This window comes from Polyodon spathula, chromosome 19 (genome assembly GCF_017654505.1).
Source record: "Polyodon spathula isolate WHYD16114869_AA chromosome 19, ASM1765450v1, whole genome shotgun sequence".
Classification (NCBI taxonomy): Eukaryota; Metazoa; Chordata; class Actinopteri; order Acipenseriformes; family Polyodontidae; genus Polyodon; species Polyodon spathula.
The window spans coordinates 20485060-20500422 of NC_054552.1; the positions used below are offsets into that span (position 1 = coordinate 20485060).

General features: G+C 39.9%; 1 protein-coding gene across 3 annotated transcripts in view; it reads left to right on the top strand.

Moving 5' to 3' along the window:
* LOC121295081 (SH2 domain-containing adapter protein F-like) overlaps positions 1-15363 on the top strand; it is a 93970-nt gene that overhangs the window by 56446 nt on the left and 22161 nt on the right. For all 3 annotated transcript variants that reach the window (XM_041219397.1, XM_041219398.1, XM_041219399.1), the window contains exon 3: positions 6729-6950. In XM_041219397.1, coding sequence (XP_041075331.1) covers positions 6729-6950 — 222 coding nt within the window. The remainder of the gene's footprint in view (positions 1-6728; positions 6951-15363) is intronic.

Here is a 15363-nt window from a genome sequence, read left to right on the forward strand (position 1 = left end):
TATTTGCAAATTAAATAAAAAATGCAAAATAAATCATCACTCAAGCTGAATGGCCTCCTCTCATTTGTACATTTTCTGATGTTGCTATGTAATTATTATTTTGGTGTGTTTTACGTGACCCATACCTGTGTGGTCCCTGCAACATTTGCTGTGGATGATCCTGTAGCTGCTCTAGTTTCAAACCACTCACTTCCCAGAGCGCAAAACATTTGTGGTGGGATTTGCTAACAATAAAGCTTTATAATCAAATAAATCGGAAAAGATGTAATTCGCAAGTGTGGGCACTGTCAGGAGATCACACAAGCGGGTTGTTACAAACTCAGTAATCTGCTGAAGTATTCCTGACTAAAACGCTGCTTTGATTGCACTGGCAAAGTGAGTTTTTTCACCTTCAACTGCAAAGCAGGCCGATTACACAAGCCATACAGAGAGAATAAGTGGGGCTCAACTCTGGAGCCCTATCAGCCCGGCACTAATTTTCACACAAAAGAAGCACTGTGAGGGAGCCACCTGCCCAGACTGTAATCGCATTTATTTAAGATGCCATGTCTTTTCCTTTCACAGCACTGTTTGCCGTATTCATTGTTTCCCTGCATGCTATTTTCTTCAGAAGCAGGTACCATACTTCAGTCAATACCCTAGGTTATACACATTTTTATAGTTAGGTGTAAGATTAACACTACAGCCTTGATGATATGCTCTGACCAACCAAAAAAAAAAAAACCAAAAAACTCAATAACTATTCTGTTGTGTGGATCATTTGTTTTACCCCACAGCTTTCAAGCTAGGTATTTTGGAATTCCTGAATAAATAGGCGCTTCCACTGCAAAAAATAGGCAAAATATTTTAATATGCAAGACATCCCACAAGTATAGTTGTTCCACAGTAGTTCTACTGTAGTTTACTACTGTAAAGTTGTATTATTTCAGTCTTACACTACCAATGTAGAATCTTTGGGTGGGATATTTGTTGCTCATTTTACCCCCCAATTTTTCAGCAAAGTGAGTGCCAAAACATACAACTTTCAAAGCAATAACAGTTTTTGGTGGTCATCGTTGTAAACAAAGTCAGTAGAGTGAACAAATATTACAACAATATGTTTAATATTCTTTATAATAATAATTAAAAAAAGAAAGTATGATTGATAATTTGTAAACAGGAGTTCACTCATACCTTTTAACATTGGGTTCTCATGTGAGTATAAGCACAAATGGTTTGGTACGCAGCAAAATTAAGATATATACAGTACACCAACGCTGTAACGAACCTGTTGTTCGTTATATTGAGGGGTTTGTTTTACCGAAAGGAGAATCAAAATGAATGATAAACTGTTGGAGTAAGTCAATGAGATGAGTGAGAATAAAACTTAGAATTGTATGTACCTGTTTGTCTCATGTATGCAGTATTCTGACTTTGCTTTAAAGTATTAAAACGCAGTACAAAAAGCAAAAATTGAAATCGAATTAAAGCTGAACTTTGTGCACCAAATCTTAATCCAACATGCATGAATCCCAAACTGAGTTTTTATTCCAAATCAACCCGACATGAAAAGTGTGACATGGAAAGTTCATCAGATCCTCAATTTTTTTGTTGTTTTTTGTTTAATCAATTTTGCTTTGCCACATGGCTGCTGAACAAGCCAAAAAACAGTGCTTTTTGACAACCTGTATTCAAGATATTCGAGATATGCCTACCTACGTTACTACTTTTTTCAAACCGGTCAATATAGGTTCCAGCTTTGTTGCAACATTAAATTATTTTTGTTTCGGAGGCATAGTTACACAGTGTGCGCTTTTTATTAAGACAAAAGAGTTGACTTCACTGCAGAGGTGGCATCCTGTGCGTACAGACTGGGATGTTGCCAGTGTGTGTTTATATGATCTTTTTTATTTTATTATTATTTGGGGTCCAGGGGCCAGGTTCTAGAGCTGAAGGTTGGTTATAATGAAGGGTGTTATAGCGAGGGTGTACTTTGTGTGTGTCCACTCCCACTCTTTGCATTGGACCACCCACTGGACATTGCTGCAGGGGGGCATGGGACCGCCCTGGAGGATCCTTGCTGGCAGCACACTGGTCGCACCTGCGGCAATGGTCTTTGACATCCCTCCGACATCGGCTCCAGTAGTAACTCTGCCGCAGGCATTGCAGAGACTTCTTCACTCCAGAGTGCCCCACCCCAGGAGTCCCATGGACAACCCACAGGATCTCCGACTGGAGGGTTTCAGGAACCACAAGCTGCCACCTTGTCTCTCCTGATGCTGGCGTGACCCAGCACCGTCTCTGCAGCACCTCTTTTTCCCGGGGCTCTCGTTGGCGACAGTCAGCGAAGAGGTGCCCAGGCTGTCCGCACCAGCAGATTCGCTTTCTCACTCATAGAGGGTTGGTAGTAGCCACTCTCACTTTACAAGTGAACTCTGGTTCGCTGTCGTTGCCTTCGGTCTCTCCACGTATGCTCCACCAATTGGACTGGCTTGGAAGTAAGGCGGCGTGGTAGTGGTTCTTTGTCCAGTGATCTCTTCAATGGACGGGCCCATGCAAGGGCTCCTTTTAGCGTTCTGGGCCACTTCAGATGGACCTGTTGACACATCTCTGGGGGCTGTAGGCTGCGGAGGAAAGTGTCCAAAGCGATCATCTGGCTAAAGCTGGAGGGCTCATCATGGTAGGCTTTGCGGGAGAGGCGAGTGATATCAGTGGCCAGGGCTCCTGGTTTTTCCCCTCTAGCTCTGCATCTACTCAGAAGTTGCTCCTGTAGGCGGTACGGTGATTCGCTGTCTCCAAAGCGGCACTTCAGAGCATCAACCAGGGCAGGGTAATTCACTCTCTCTTCTGGCCTGAGGTCCAGCAATACCTCTGCTGCAGCACCTTCCAGTGACTGAGACAAGCAGGAAGCCTTTTTGCACTGGAACCAGGCATAATCTTCAGCCACTAACTCAAACTGACTCAGAAAGGCTTCCAAAGACGTGAAGCTTTGGGACTGGTCCGTGCAAAGGGGCAGGTGGTTGGGGAAGCAGGACAGGTTGTGGCCCATCCCTCTCCATCTGTAACTGCCGCCTGGATTCCCTTCGTCCTTGCAGGGGACAAGTCTTGTTGCTGTATGTTCTCTCTCTCTCTCTCTCTCTCTCTCTCTCTCTCTCTCTCTCTCTCTCTCTCTCTCTGTGTTCTGCAGTGTCTGATCTCTCTCTCTCTGTGCTTGATGAAATGTCATCCCTCTGTTCTCCATTAGTAGGCTGGCTTCCCTTGTAGCTGTCGTTTGCAGGAGTTCTCTTCTGCTTGAGCTTTCCAAAATGCTCTTAATCGGCCATGTGGGAAGGTTCCTCTTCCCCGATGAGAGTGGAGCACTGCGGGGTAGACAGCAAGGGACATTTGCTTGGGGTAGAGATCTGTTGCCTGGCTGCGCATCCCTCTGAATGTCAGTCTGGCTATCAGGCAGCATTGTGAAGTCGATTTCCCCACTCCGTGCTTCCTCGTAGACCTCCTCTTCCTGCTCCTTCTCTCCTCCACCAGAGATTCTGTTCAATCCGCTGCATCTTCTCTTTGCACCTCCAGAGCACTTTAATTATTATTGTTGACTTCAGCCAAGCCATAGCCCACTCTCTGCTCCCAACAGGCGCTCCGAGCTGAGGCGACAACTCCCCCGGATGGGTTCCCTCTGTCTCTGCTGGATCCATTACTCGATCCACTTGTCTGATCTGACACCGTTGTAACCGAGCATGCTGTGGGTTCCAAGCAGGAGATTAGTTCAGCGACGGCGAAATAGCGATGCAGACAACATTTGTGGTTGAAAGGCACTTAAAAGTACTGTTTATGGCTCTTTTATGTACCCTGAAAAACTAAAAAATAACCCAACCCAAACAGCGACGCTGTTCGCCCTAATATAGCCTAACCGGGCTCGGTTATTGGTCAACTAAGCCCCCCAATTCCCAACTAACTATACTCCCACCCAATCCCAGCTGTACACAGTCGGCACCCATGCACTACTGATATCTTACTAATATATTACACAATACAAGGCATCTAACTATGTGCTATCTCTTGCTCCATCTCTCCCCCCTCCAGTCCGCATCAGTCTTTGATAGCTGCCCCACCGCTACATATATATATATATATATATATATATATATATATATATATATATATATATATATATATATATATATATAAAAATACATGGATAAAGGCTATATTTGCATCCTGAGCCATTTGAAAAAAAGGCGTAGTGCCACAGTAGTGACGTCAAAATGATAATTCCTCTAGAGGAAAATATACTTAAACTTTGACCCATTCGACTCCTCGAGACCATGACTTTCAATTCAAACACAAAATGTCTCGTTTTCAATCACTCCACAACACCCACAGTACAGAAATGTTCATTAATGATCAACAAAATAAGAATACGTTTAAAAAAAATAAATAAATAAATAAATGTAAAGCTGTTACATTCGTATCTCACAGAAATTGAAGAAACGGATAACGACATAGAGCGGCGGTACAGCACTGTAACAGGGCCAGAAGCCCTGTACATGAAAAGAGGGCAGGGCTAAGCCCTGCCATAAAATGTGTTAGGTTTTATATGTAGAGGACGAGCAAGGTGCTTAAGAACGGGGTACTCCCCACCTCAGTGCATATTTTGTATTTACTTTTGTATTACTATTTATTTATTTATTGTTTTTATGTAACGGCATAGCAGGGTTTTGTTGTTGTTTTGTTTCTGGTAGAGGTGAGATTAGGCGGCTCATCCTCTGCCAGTGTGTAAATAAAAACCTTGTGCAGAAGGTGACCATGCAATAAAGCCTGCAGTTCTTCCTGCTCGGGGTGGTTGTACAGAGGAGAGTATGGGAGAGCGACAGAAACCGAAAGTAAAAAGAAAAACGAGCATAAGGATCCATGAAGGCTACTGCCCAGCTGGACCTTAGGGTTGTGTTTAGTGTTCATGAGTTGTTTTGTTCACACTTTTTATTAGGCTCTGTGAGCAGTGTTTTTTTGTTAAAAATATTTTCTTTTTGTATTAAAAATAAACAGTGCCACAGCACCTTTTGCCTTGCAAAAAAAAATGTTGTTCATGCTGTAATTAGATGACAGCATCAAGTCTGTGTTCAACGGTGGTTAAAGGTTCTTTTATTAGTTAGGAAATGAAATATCTGCTGAAGAATCTAATGCATTTAAAGCCTGATGATGCCCTTTGCCAAGGCGGCACAGCACCAAAGGGACATTTTGGCCCTGGAGAGAGTCCAGAGATGACTAATCCAAGGAGCTAAGGACGAGCCATGTAGTAAGGCTGAAAGGACTGGGTCTGTTTAGCCTGGAACAAAGAAGAATCGGTGGAGACGTGATTGAAATCTTAAAAGAATAGTTAACCCTAACCATTACTTTAAGTGCAGCACAGAAACCAAGACCAGAGGACACTGTGGAGATAGACATATGACAGAGGGAATAAGACCCTTCTTCACAGAGTGGGGAGAGTATGGATTGGGCTACCTAGTTGAATCTACCTACCTATGTTGAATCACTTGATCCCTTAAGACCCAAATTGACAAAATTCAGACATCAATCAGCTACAACGAACCAGACAAGCTTAGATGGGCTGAATGGCCTTCTGTCAATTGTACATTTTCTGATGTTCTTATGTATTGTAGTCATACGCCTCTGCTGTGTAATACAGTATATGCCATTTAAGATAAATTGAAAACATTTTAGAATGAAAAGAAAGGGGAGTTTTAAACATGGGGAATTAGTGCATTAATTTCAAGGACTGCGGGTTTGATGTTTGTAAACAGCTGCTTGTACAGTACTGTAGGTGGGTCCTAAATATTTGATCTTTTATGTACTATATAATGTGATTGTCTTACTGTGCAAATGGCATCTTCATGTTTTATACGTAATGTAAAGTGCTTGTGTTGCTGTAGAAATGGCTCTCCCTGTTTAGAGAATGTAACAAAGTCATGCAAGAAGTTCATTCCAGTTTCAAAATTAAAAAGAATGCAGTTCAGCTATGAAAAAAATTTATAATGTGTAATTCCTAGAGGTGTTCTGAGTGCAGATTTAAACAGTGTTGAAGAGTGGCATGAGAAAGCTATGCAGTGTAGGTTTCTTGTTGTCTCTACCCTAATAATAGGCTTCACATCAAAGCATCAGCAACACAACCAATCAATGGTTTAATTAAAATTTACATGCAGATTCAGGATTCAAATTATAAAAACATGTGCATATTAAATGTAACAATTTCAATCAATTTACATTATATAGATGAAAGCCATTTTTAATCATTTGAAATTGTACTCAACAAAGACCCTTTATAGATAATTGTCTTTTAATACAGTATATATACAATGTTTAAAATGTGTTTCTGCAATGGTGACTCCTAAAACCAGGTTTATGTAATAGGGACACCGTTCTACATGGCTTAAAAATTTTTTAATATTTGGGGTACCACAGCTTCTGCCTTGCAATCACTGGGAGAGAGTCGTGGAATGCGACCAGCTACAGCTGGATCCAGAGAGTGGCTTGACAATAGAGCCTAGATAGCAATGATTCCCTAATGGAAGAATGAACCAGCCTTCAAAATAACATCTATATTCAGCTGTTTTTTGACACTTTTTTTTTCAGTTTTGAAAAACAGCTCAGACAAAAAGCAACTGCCCTACAGACATGCATACTACACTTTGTGACATGCGTGCTCATATGTTATTGAATGGTTGTTGAATGCTGACTTATTTTTGCGTTGTCCTCAGAAATACGTGGGGTGCGAGGTGTGAAGGAAGGACTAACAAAGCCACTGCACCTCTACGACACCCCCTATGAGCCAGTGGAGAATGGGAGCGACTCGGATCCAGAGCGAGGAGGGAGCCGCCCCCCCAGGGAGAGCCGTCTGCCCCAGGATGATGAGCGGCCCCCTGAAGAGTACGACCAGCCCTGGGAGTGGAAGAAGGACCGCATTTCCAAGGCATTTGCAGGTACATGGTGTCTGCTATCTGAACAGTAGTTGTCTCTATCAGTGTGTGTATCACTGCTAGACAAACTGTCATGTTGTTTTATACATCTACCCCATTTTTATAATGTGTTATGTGTTGTAATGTATTTTCATCCCCATGGCATACAGGACTGAGGTGGTATATATTATTTTACCAGGATAATAACCCAATCTGACATGGGACATAAGCAGTTCAGGTTTTGATCCAACTAAATATTCTAAATATATTCTAAATATTAATTTTTAAATCTGCACCAAAATCACTGACCCAGGAACAGCCTACTGTACATTTGTTTGCTTCACAGGTTTTCCAGGATAGATGTCTACTTCGTCGAAGAATTTACAAAGATATAGTCGTCCTAATGTATGTGCAAATCGGGGTATGAGAAACCAGTCGTTAAAGAGTTAAATTTCAGTGATAGACAGTAGTCAGGTAACATGTAGGTAACCCCTGTGCTTTGGAATGAACACAGTGCAAGGCAATGGGGCAATTGTGGTGGGGCAATCGTGGTGGGGCAAAGGGATACAATTGAACACTGTATTATCTGCAAAATGGGAAATCATATCATTTAATACGTATAAACTATTAATAACACATTTTAAATTATATGTGTGTGTGTGTGTGTGTGTGTGTGTATATATATATATATATATATATATATATATATATATATATATATATATATAATATATATATATAAAGTATATGTCTAGGAACTGTGCACAAATCTGCTAAACGGCTTATTTCCTTTAATTTCCAAATGATCAGTTATCCCCATATTAAAACATGATATTTATCAATGAGAATCGCATATGCTGCTTCACAAGCCCTAGCACACCTCATACCCTCTTTCTTCTAGCCTTCAGAGCAGTAAGGGTTTCAGCCTGAAGCGCCCATTTTTAATAATGTGTAATACAGGTTTGGTATTTCAGTACCCAGTTATTTTCGCCATGACTGTTTTTCTTTCATATTTTCTGCTGTGAATTTGCACCAGACCCTGTAGTAATATATACTTACGCATGCTTAATAAAGAAAGCCAGATGTTTTGTTTGCTTGTGTTGCTTTTTGAAGGCGCTTTAAATAATCACAAGGAGCTGTGTGTAGTGTTTCCCTTCATTTTATGTTTTGATCACGTGTGTAATAACATTTGGTGTGTGCATTTCTAGTTTTATGTCATCTGTTGTCTAGTTTTGAATATGTTTTGGTACATTACAGTACTAGTCGGTTTAACTAATAACTAATGGTACTGTCTAAAAACAGGACATTGTAATCAGTTATGGGTAAGGGTCTACTTAAATCGAGGTAAATTTTTAATTTTTTTTTCATGGGTAGGTTATGGAATAAAATTAGGATTTTGATGACATTTTGCAGGCCTGTTTAAACATTAAATAAACCTACGTAGACAGTATTTCAGAGCACTATAAAAGGCTAAAAATAATGGTACTTGCTTTCTTACTAAAACAGAGTGCTGTTATTTGTTGCTGCCGACATTCTGTGCCTGGTGTGGACTTCCCCATACATTGAGACTGCACGCCTGCATCCACTGAATTAGTTGGAAGCTTTGCCAAGTTCTACAGATGTGGAAATCAATTAAAAACCGTCCCAAAACTCGGGCATCTGGCATATTTTAATAAGTGCAATATATGCAGCATGTTCGTTGTCATGTTGTTTGTCCCATACAATAGTTTATTTTATTAGTACCGAGTCAAAACAAAGAAACATGCCCGGGTCTAAAATTCTAACTGCGTTTAAAAAGTAAGCAGCAGGCTGTTTCAATCGAGGTGGCTGTGCTAGATCATACCTGTAGTACTGATTTAACCTGGCTACAACTGACAGGAATACTTTTTGTCTGCCCTGACTTTCCAGTTTGTTTTCTGAAAACTGTTTATTTTACGTTCCGTTCAGCAGCCTCTGTAGTAGCCTTTCGTTGAATGTGTGATTCTGAAGCTAAGTAGCGATTGATAGTATTTTTTCCAAAGACACATTACAAAATGTGGAAAACAATTGCCTCCATCTGCATGTACAGTTCTTTGGGAAATATTTGACACACTCATCAGCTGAAATATACTTCACTTTTTTTGCTTTGTCATTCATTTCTGATATTTTAGCTCCAATGCTGAAAACTAAATTTTAGCAACTAAATCAAAACAATGCAGCACTGACTTTGTCCCACCCCCTACTGTACATTACAGGTCACAGAAAAGCCAGTACAGACGCACTGATAGGCTGATTAAAGCACCGTTGTCATTTGAACAGTATTTTTTTGTAAATGTTATTTGTCAAAGGACGTTTTTTTTTTTTTTTTTTGCCTAAATGCAATGCACACAGGACAGCAAACGAATAAAAAAAAGCCTATCTACAGAAGGAAGATACGTAGCTTGTGTCGCTTGCGTTGTGCAGTAGTTCATTTAAACAAGGTTTCTTTTTTTTTTCTCTTTGTACTTGTCCGGTATGCACTGTCCCCTAAAAGAGGTGAATTACGCGGTGACCCCTCGATTTAACGATTTCCACGAAATCGAGATTTAGATAGCACCTTAATTATGGGTGATTAGGTACAGAAAAGCAATCTTCCCCTCAAAAGCTCTGTAAGTAATTTCCCCACAACCTCCACATAATGACAGGTGCAGAGTGACAGAAGAAGAGCAGGATGACTCGCTGAGCCTCTTATCAGATGTTCAGTTCAGGTTATCACAGTGAGTGGTGCCATTAAGCATAGCCTGCCATTGCAGGGTGTCCAGAAGCTGCCTCAGCCTGCCATGCAGGATTAGTCTTGGTATTGCTGCGATTCCAAGTAATTAGAACAGACTGGCAAATAGTAACTGAAATACAAGGGAATAGGTATTGTTTTCATGTATCTCTATCCAGTGTAATATATTTTGTACATTAGGTATTAGAAAATTCCAGAATCTTCTATAATAATCCCAGTATTATGTCTCTATCGGTATTGGAAGGCTATGGAAACTATTTGAGCTTTGTAAGCTATTACTTTGTTTGGTCACATCGTGATGAAATCTTTATAATCTGTCAGTACACATGACAGAGTTGGGGATTTCCACTTGTCTATATATGCTGGCTGACATACAAAGTAGAGAATATGAAGTAAAATGACTAAATATCCTTGTCTGCACTATTTGATCATTTTGATTTTATATCAGAAAAGCACCTTACATTCTATTTGTTTCCTAGAACATAGTTTGCGTTTGAATTACTATGCTGCTGTTGCAGGGTATTGTGTAATACCTGACTTTTTGCATTGGAATGACAGCTGACACATTTGTGATTTGTCCTGGCAGCAAGAAGAGCTGTGCGAGTAAGAGGATATAAAAGGGTCAAGGGCTTCCTGCAACAGCCCACACAAAAGACAAATACATACTTGTTTATCTTAAGTTCTTATGTACATCCAGATAAAGTTCAGCATACGGACGTGTTTTTGACTCGTTCCTGAAATTGACACAAAGCAGCTACAAGCGTATCCATTCAAAGAAGCTTTTGGACGGAAGCATATTTGTGGAATTAAAACGTTTTAAACTCGTTTGATATGTCTGGTCTAGTCATGCGTGCACAGAAAGGGTTATGTTGACACAGTGGCTGTGTGAGGTGCTTGCATGGCTGCAGTCTCGATTGCCCCATGCCGTTTCATGTTCCTGGTAGGACTCCTGGAACGTACATGTATTCTATTAAATTATTCATATACCAGTTTGACCTGCACATCCCACTGCTGATCTGTTAACGATTAATGATACAAGTCAAAGGAATTAGCCGAAACACCACCCTAGAGTGAGGCATCGGAGCACCATTCTGTATACAGAAGGAATAGGGATTTGTTATTCTACAATACATAATGTGACAAATAAACAGAGAGAGGGAAGATCTACCCCTGAGACCTGTCTGAGCATGGAACTGCAGCACCAGGTTTTCTTTATGGTGCATGTTATTTGTATCCATTCTAGTGTTGTTATGCAAGTTTTAAGCTCATTAAAATCGTGACTACAAGAATCAGAAATAGAAATATGAATTCCAGACATTTCACAAAAGAACAAATCACTGGTATATTTATAGATTTTGTGTTCTAATCCGGCTTATGTTTTTTTAACATTACTATTCCATGTAAAACGTACACCTTTCCCATAGCTAATTCAGCTGATTGCAGTGGTGGTAATATGTCACAGTAAATCTGTGTTGGCCCCACCCAGTCCTCCAAGGTACTGATGCTGAAAATGTGTTTTAATGTTCAGACTGCATCCAAGCAGCAATGCAATGCATCTGCCTAAGGGAAAACTTGCACACAATGATGGTAAACTTTTTTTGCTAAGCTATCAGACTTTTTTTTAATATATAAACTATATTCCCTTTAAGTATGAACTTCATTCCTATTAACTTTTGAAGAACTCTGTAAACTGAAATAAATCATGTCACAATGCACAGTGGAGAAGCAGTGTGAGCTCTATGATTCTGATATCTGTTTAAAGATAATGGCTGCAGATGCAAGATTACATTTTTAAATTAACCAGAAGGGCTATGATGTCAGGTGTTTATAAAGGTCATTACAGCATATTCACTTGTGATGTGTAGTAAGCAGGACTTCATAACTCACCACACATTGTGTGATTGACAACAGGTGCCTTGTCCTGTGTTGAAAGTTCCTTGAATGTCATTTGGAACACTAGAAATGTATTCTGTTGCTTGTCACAATATTTTGCAAACCCAGTCCAGACAGTAATTCAATAGAGAACCATACATGGGCCTTACTGCATTTTCCCTTGGTTTCTCTGCTCAGCTAGTGACCAACTCCTCCAACTCCAACTTCTCAACTCTAACCAGATGTGAAGTGATCACTAACTGCAACTATATGCTTGTATAGTGTAACATTATTAAAAGTCCTGTGCTGTGCTGCGAAATTCATAGCATGACCCTTGATAGCAAAATAAAAGAAAATCTAAACTTTAAAACCAATGAAAGTGTCATCTATACATATATTAAAAATAAGTAATTTGTACAGGATATCACACCCATGCACCTACAAATACTGCAGGAAAGGGGTTAATACAGGCTCTGAAAATCTAAAATGTGCCTCTCAGAATCTAGCTTTGTCCCCACGGCGATCTATTCTTTCCCCCTGATTGGCATGTGTTTAACTCCCCATCTCTGATAACCTCCCCGACAGACCCTTTCATGTGTGTAAATGTGCCCGCTAGATTAGTGTGCCGCGTGCCTTATCTGTACTCAGACACATTGTGTATGAGAGCATTTGCTCACATCCCCTCTAGACTGCGGACTCGTGGACAGCATTTACTTTCACAAGTGCCCTGAGAGCTCCAGCTATCCAGCCTTCCATCAGCCCATCAATTTGCCTGCTCTCCTGTCAGGAGAATGAGCCACCACCCATGAGCCACCATTCTCTGCTCCTCAACCAACGTTCCTTAAAACGTTTTTCATTTGTAAAGGTCTTGCAAGGTGACAGTAGCTCAGTGTATGCTAAATTCAGTTGAGAATTGTAGCTCTTCCCTATATACATCAGTATTGTAATGTCACTAACTGTAAAGGTGTTGGATTTTAACATGGGCTCATATTTAATGTATTGATCCCTCACTTATTCATTTTATTTATGCATACAATATATGTTGGGCATTTTTGTTGGGGGGAGGGGAATAGTGTAGACATGCTTTGATACCACTGTCTGTTAATTAATACAATCACTTTTAATTTAAGTAGTACCCTACCTGATTAACTGTGGTTGGATAAAGGTAACAAACAATAAGAGATTATAAACAACTATTATGTGACTACATGAGTGAGTCAATTCATTTTGCTTCTCTTAAAAAAACATGTATGTATTCATAATTAATCTAGAGCTGTGGCTGTGTTTAACGTGTGAAGGGGTGCTGTGTTAATTTAGTTTTGACAGTTAGCTCATTGCCCCCTTTTTACTGTTTCCCCTGTAGAGTGGCGATAGGCAGTTTGATTGGTTAACAATTGTGCTAAGATCGTTCCAGCCTGCTTTACTGTTTAGATACCTGCACTGACTTTGGGGTCAGTAGTACAGGTGATACAGCTCTTAAATGTGAATGCTTTATTGAGCGGTGCCTGGATAGCTCTTGGATGTATTTTATTTATTTCATTACTACTTCAAAAGCAATGAGTATGAAATCTAGGGTGATAAAGCCTGCATTGATCTGCTTTGTTTTGAAGTAGCGCTAGAACAAACAGGGTTTTTTATGTTTGAATATTCTTTCACATTGTAAATATTTGAATATTAGCCGGAAATCAAGGGAATAATTAGTACAATTACAGTTTAAAAAAAGTATTTTGTGAGGGTACACCGTCAGACTTATTAAGCAACAGAGGAACACACTTCTGTGCATTAGAATGTGTTATTCATTTCAGATGTCATATAGGCATTGGTTTCCTTTGCTTGATATCCTGATGATAGTAATTTACAAAATCTGTTATATGAATATTGTTTCCACGGAACACATTTCTAGCAATGTTTTTTGAATATTTACATATTTATCCCAACACTCTTTTGAAGCAATGCTTGTGTGTGTGTGTTTCCCATACCACAGTTCTGCACTGTCAGACTCTTTCTTATGAGTGCTGCTGCCTGTCAGCCATACCTCATTAGAAGCTGTACAGTTCTGAAGTAAAGCCTGAATTAGATTGGGATTCTAGGATTGGGCAGATGAACAGAGGTGTGTAAATCCACCTGCTGTGCTCTTCATAGCGGACCCATTTGGATGCAGCATTGTTATCTTGGAAGCACTTGTCCTGTCAGGAAAGAAATGATTACCACAAGCAGAACTGAATCTGGTATTCAGCTGTGACAGCCACTTAAATCTGGTCTGTGTCAGAGCTGCTATGAGGATAAATAGAGTTCCGTGTTGCTGCAAAGATAAGCCAAAGTTTGTTTATCATGTGAAGGTCAAAGTCCAAGATTGGTTCAATCCAAGTATATGCCCAAGTGTTGTCAAAAGCAGTATAGGCCAGTCCAGACCTAGACTTGGACAGGGCACACCTTGGTTGACCAGTGTATTTCATTAGCACTGAATTAGGTCTCTGCTCTTTCCCATTTGGACCTTTATTGAAACGTTTTCGGGTTTTTGCCACACAGCAGAAGCTTTTAAACAGAAGTCATCTAGTGCCTTTTCAATTTCACAAAAATAAGCTTTCCTCTATGTTCTCAGAAACAAGACATCTAAGGTGTAATAGACATTTACTCTATCGGGCTTCACTTTTTCTTCAGCCAACAGTAAGCCCATTAGAGAATGTGTATGGTAATGTGCAGCCAGCACAGAACAGTTGGTAAGTGCAACACTGATTCATGCAGCCAGCACACAGCAGAAGCTCAACAGTATCCTCTTTAATTTAAAGGATCGCCCGCTAGCAAGTTTAATTATTATGACCTGCAGTCAGTTCATATTTCATTCTTTTAGTCTTGCATTTCCTTTTCAGTCTGCTGAAAACTACAAAGTCTGTTTGGTACTGTACTTTGCTCCTGTTGGTACAAGTGCAGAAGGAAAAAAATTGAATAACTTACATTTTTGGGGTGTAGTGCAAGATCGTTGTCAGAATAAGAAATACAATTCTAATCAGTTCAGTCTACTAGTGTATTTGATTAAACATTGCAGGAGTGCTGTGTCCACACATGAAGCCAGAGTACTTCATTGAATTCTTTATTCTCCTGGGGAAAGGACTATGCGGATTGGCATTTCCATTGCATATGACAGCAGAACATGATGATTTCTGATGTATTTGATGTTTTTGTTATTAATTATATAAAGTTTAGCAGTGCTTTTTTTCATTTAGTAGGTATGTCAGCTGGTTTAACAGGGCTCCAGACTACAACTACATTGGTCACCAATGCAACAACAAATAATCATTTGGCATCTGTTTTTTGGGGTTAGGCGTCTGTAACTTAAAAATGCTGCCTCTCCCTTTAAAAACATGTCAATATTTATGAATGCGCTATGACGGTGGTCTGTAAAGAAAAAAAGGGAGAATTTCACGTGTTTTAAATAAATGCCTGGATGTCAAGAGGTTCTATATTAACACCAGCAGAATACAGTAAACCCAGTTTCATGCAACAGTTGTGATGATGGAGACCACCCAAACGAATCTGATCCACAAATTGAGATTCAAACCTGCAGACCCACAACAGTGCTTGCAGAACCCGCAGGATGGTCTAGTTTGCAGAGTTGAGATTTTATGTACACTCCATTCATTGATGGGTTCTTAACTCAAGTTGCAAATTATATCATTTCAAATTAACATCATGTTGTTTTCTTTATCTTTTATTGATTTGAAGTGGCATTTTAATAAGATATATCAGATTAATCATTGACCAAAGTTTTAAGTTAGCAGTCTTGACTTGATATGGAGAAGATTCCTCTTGATGTCA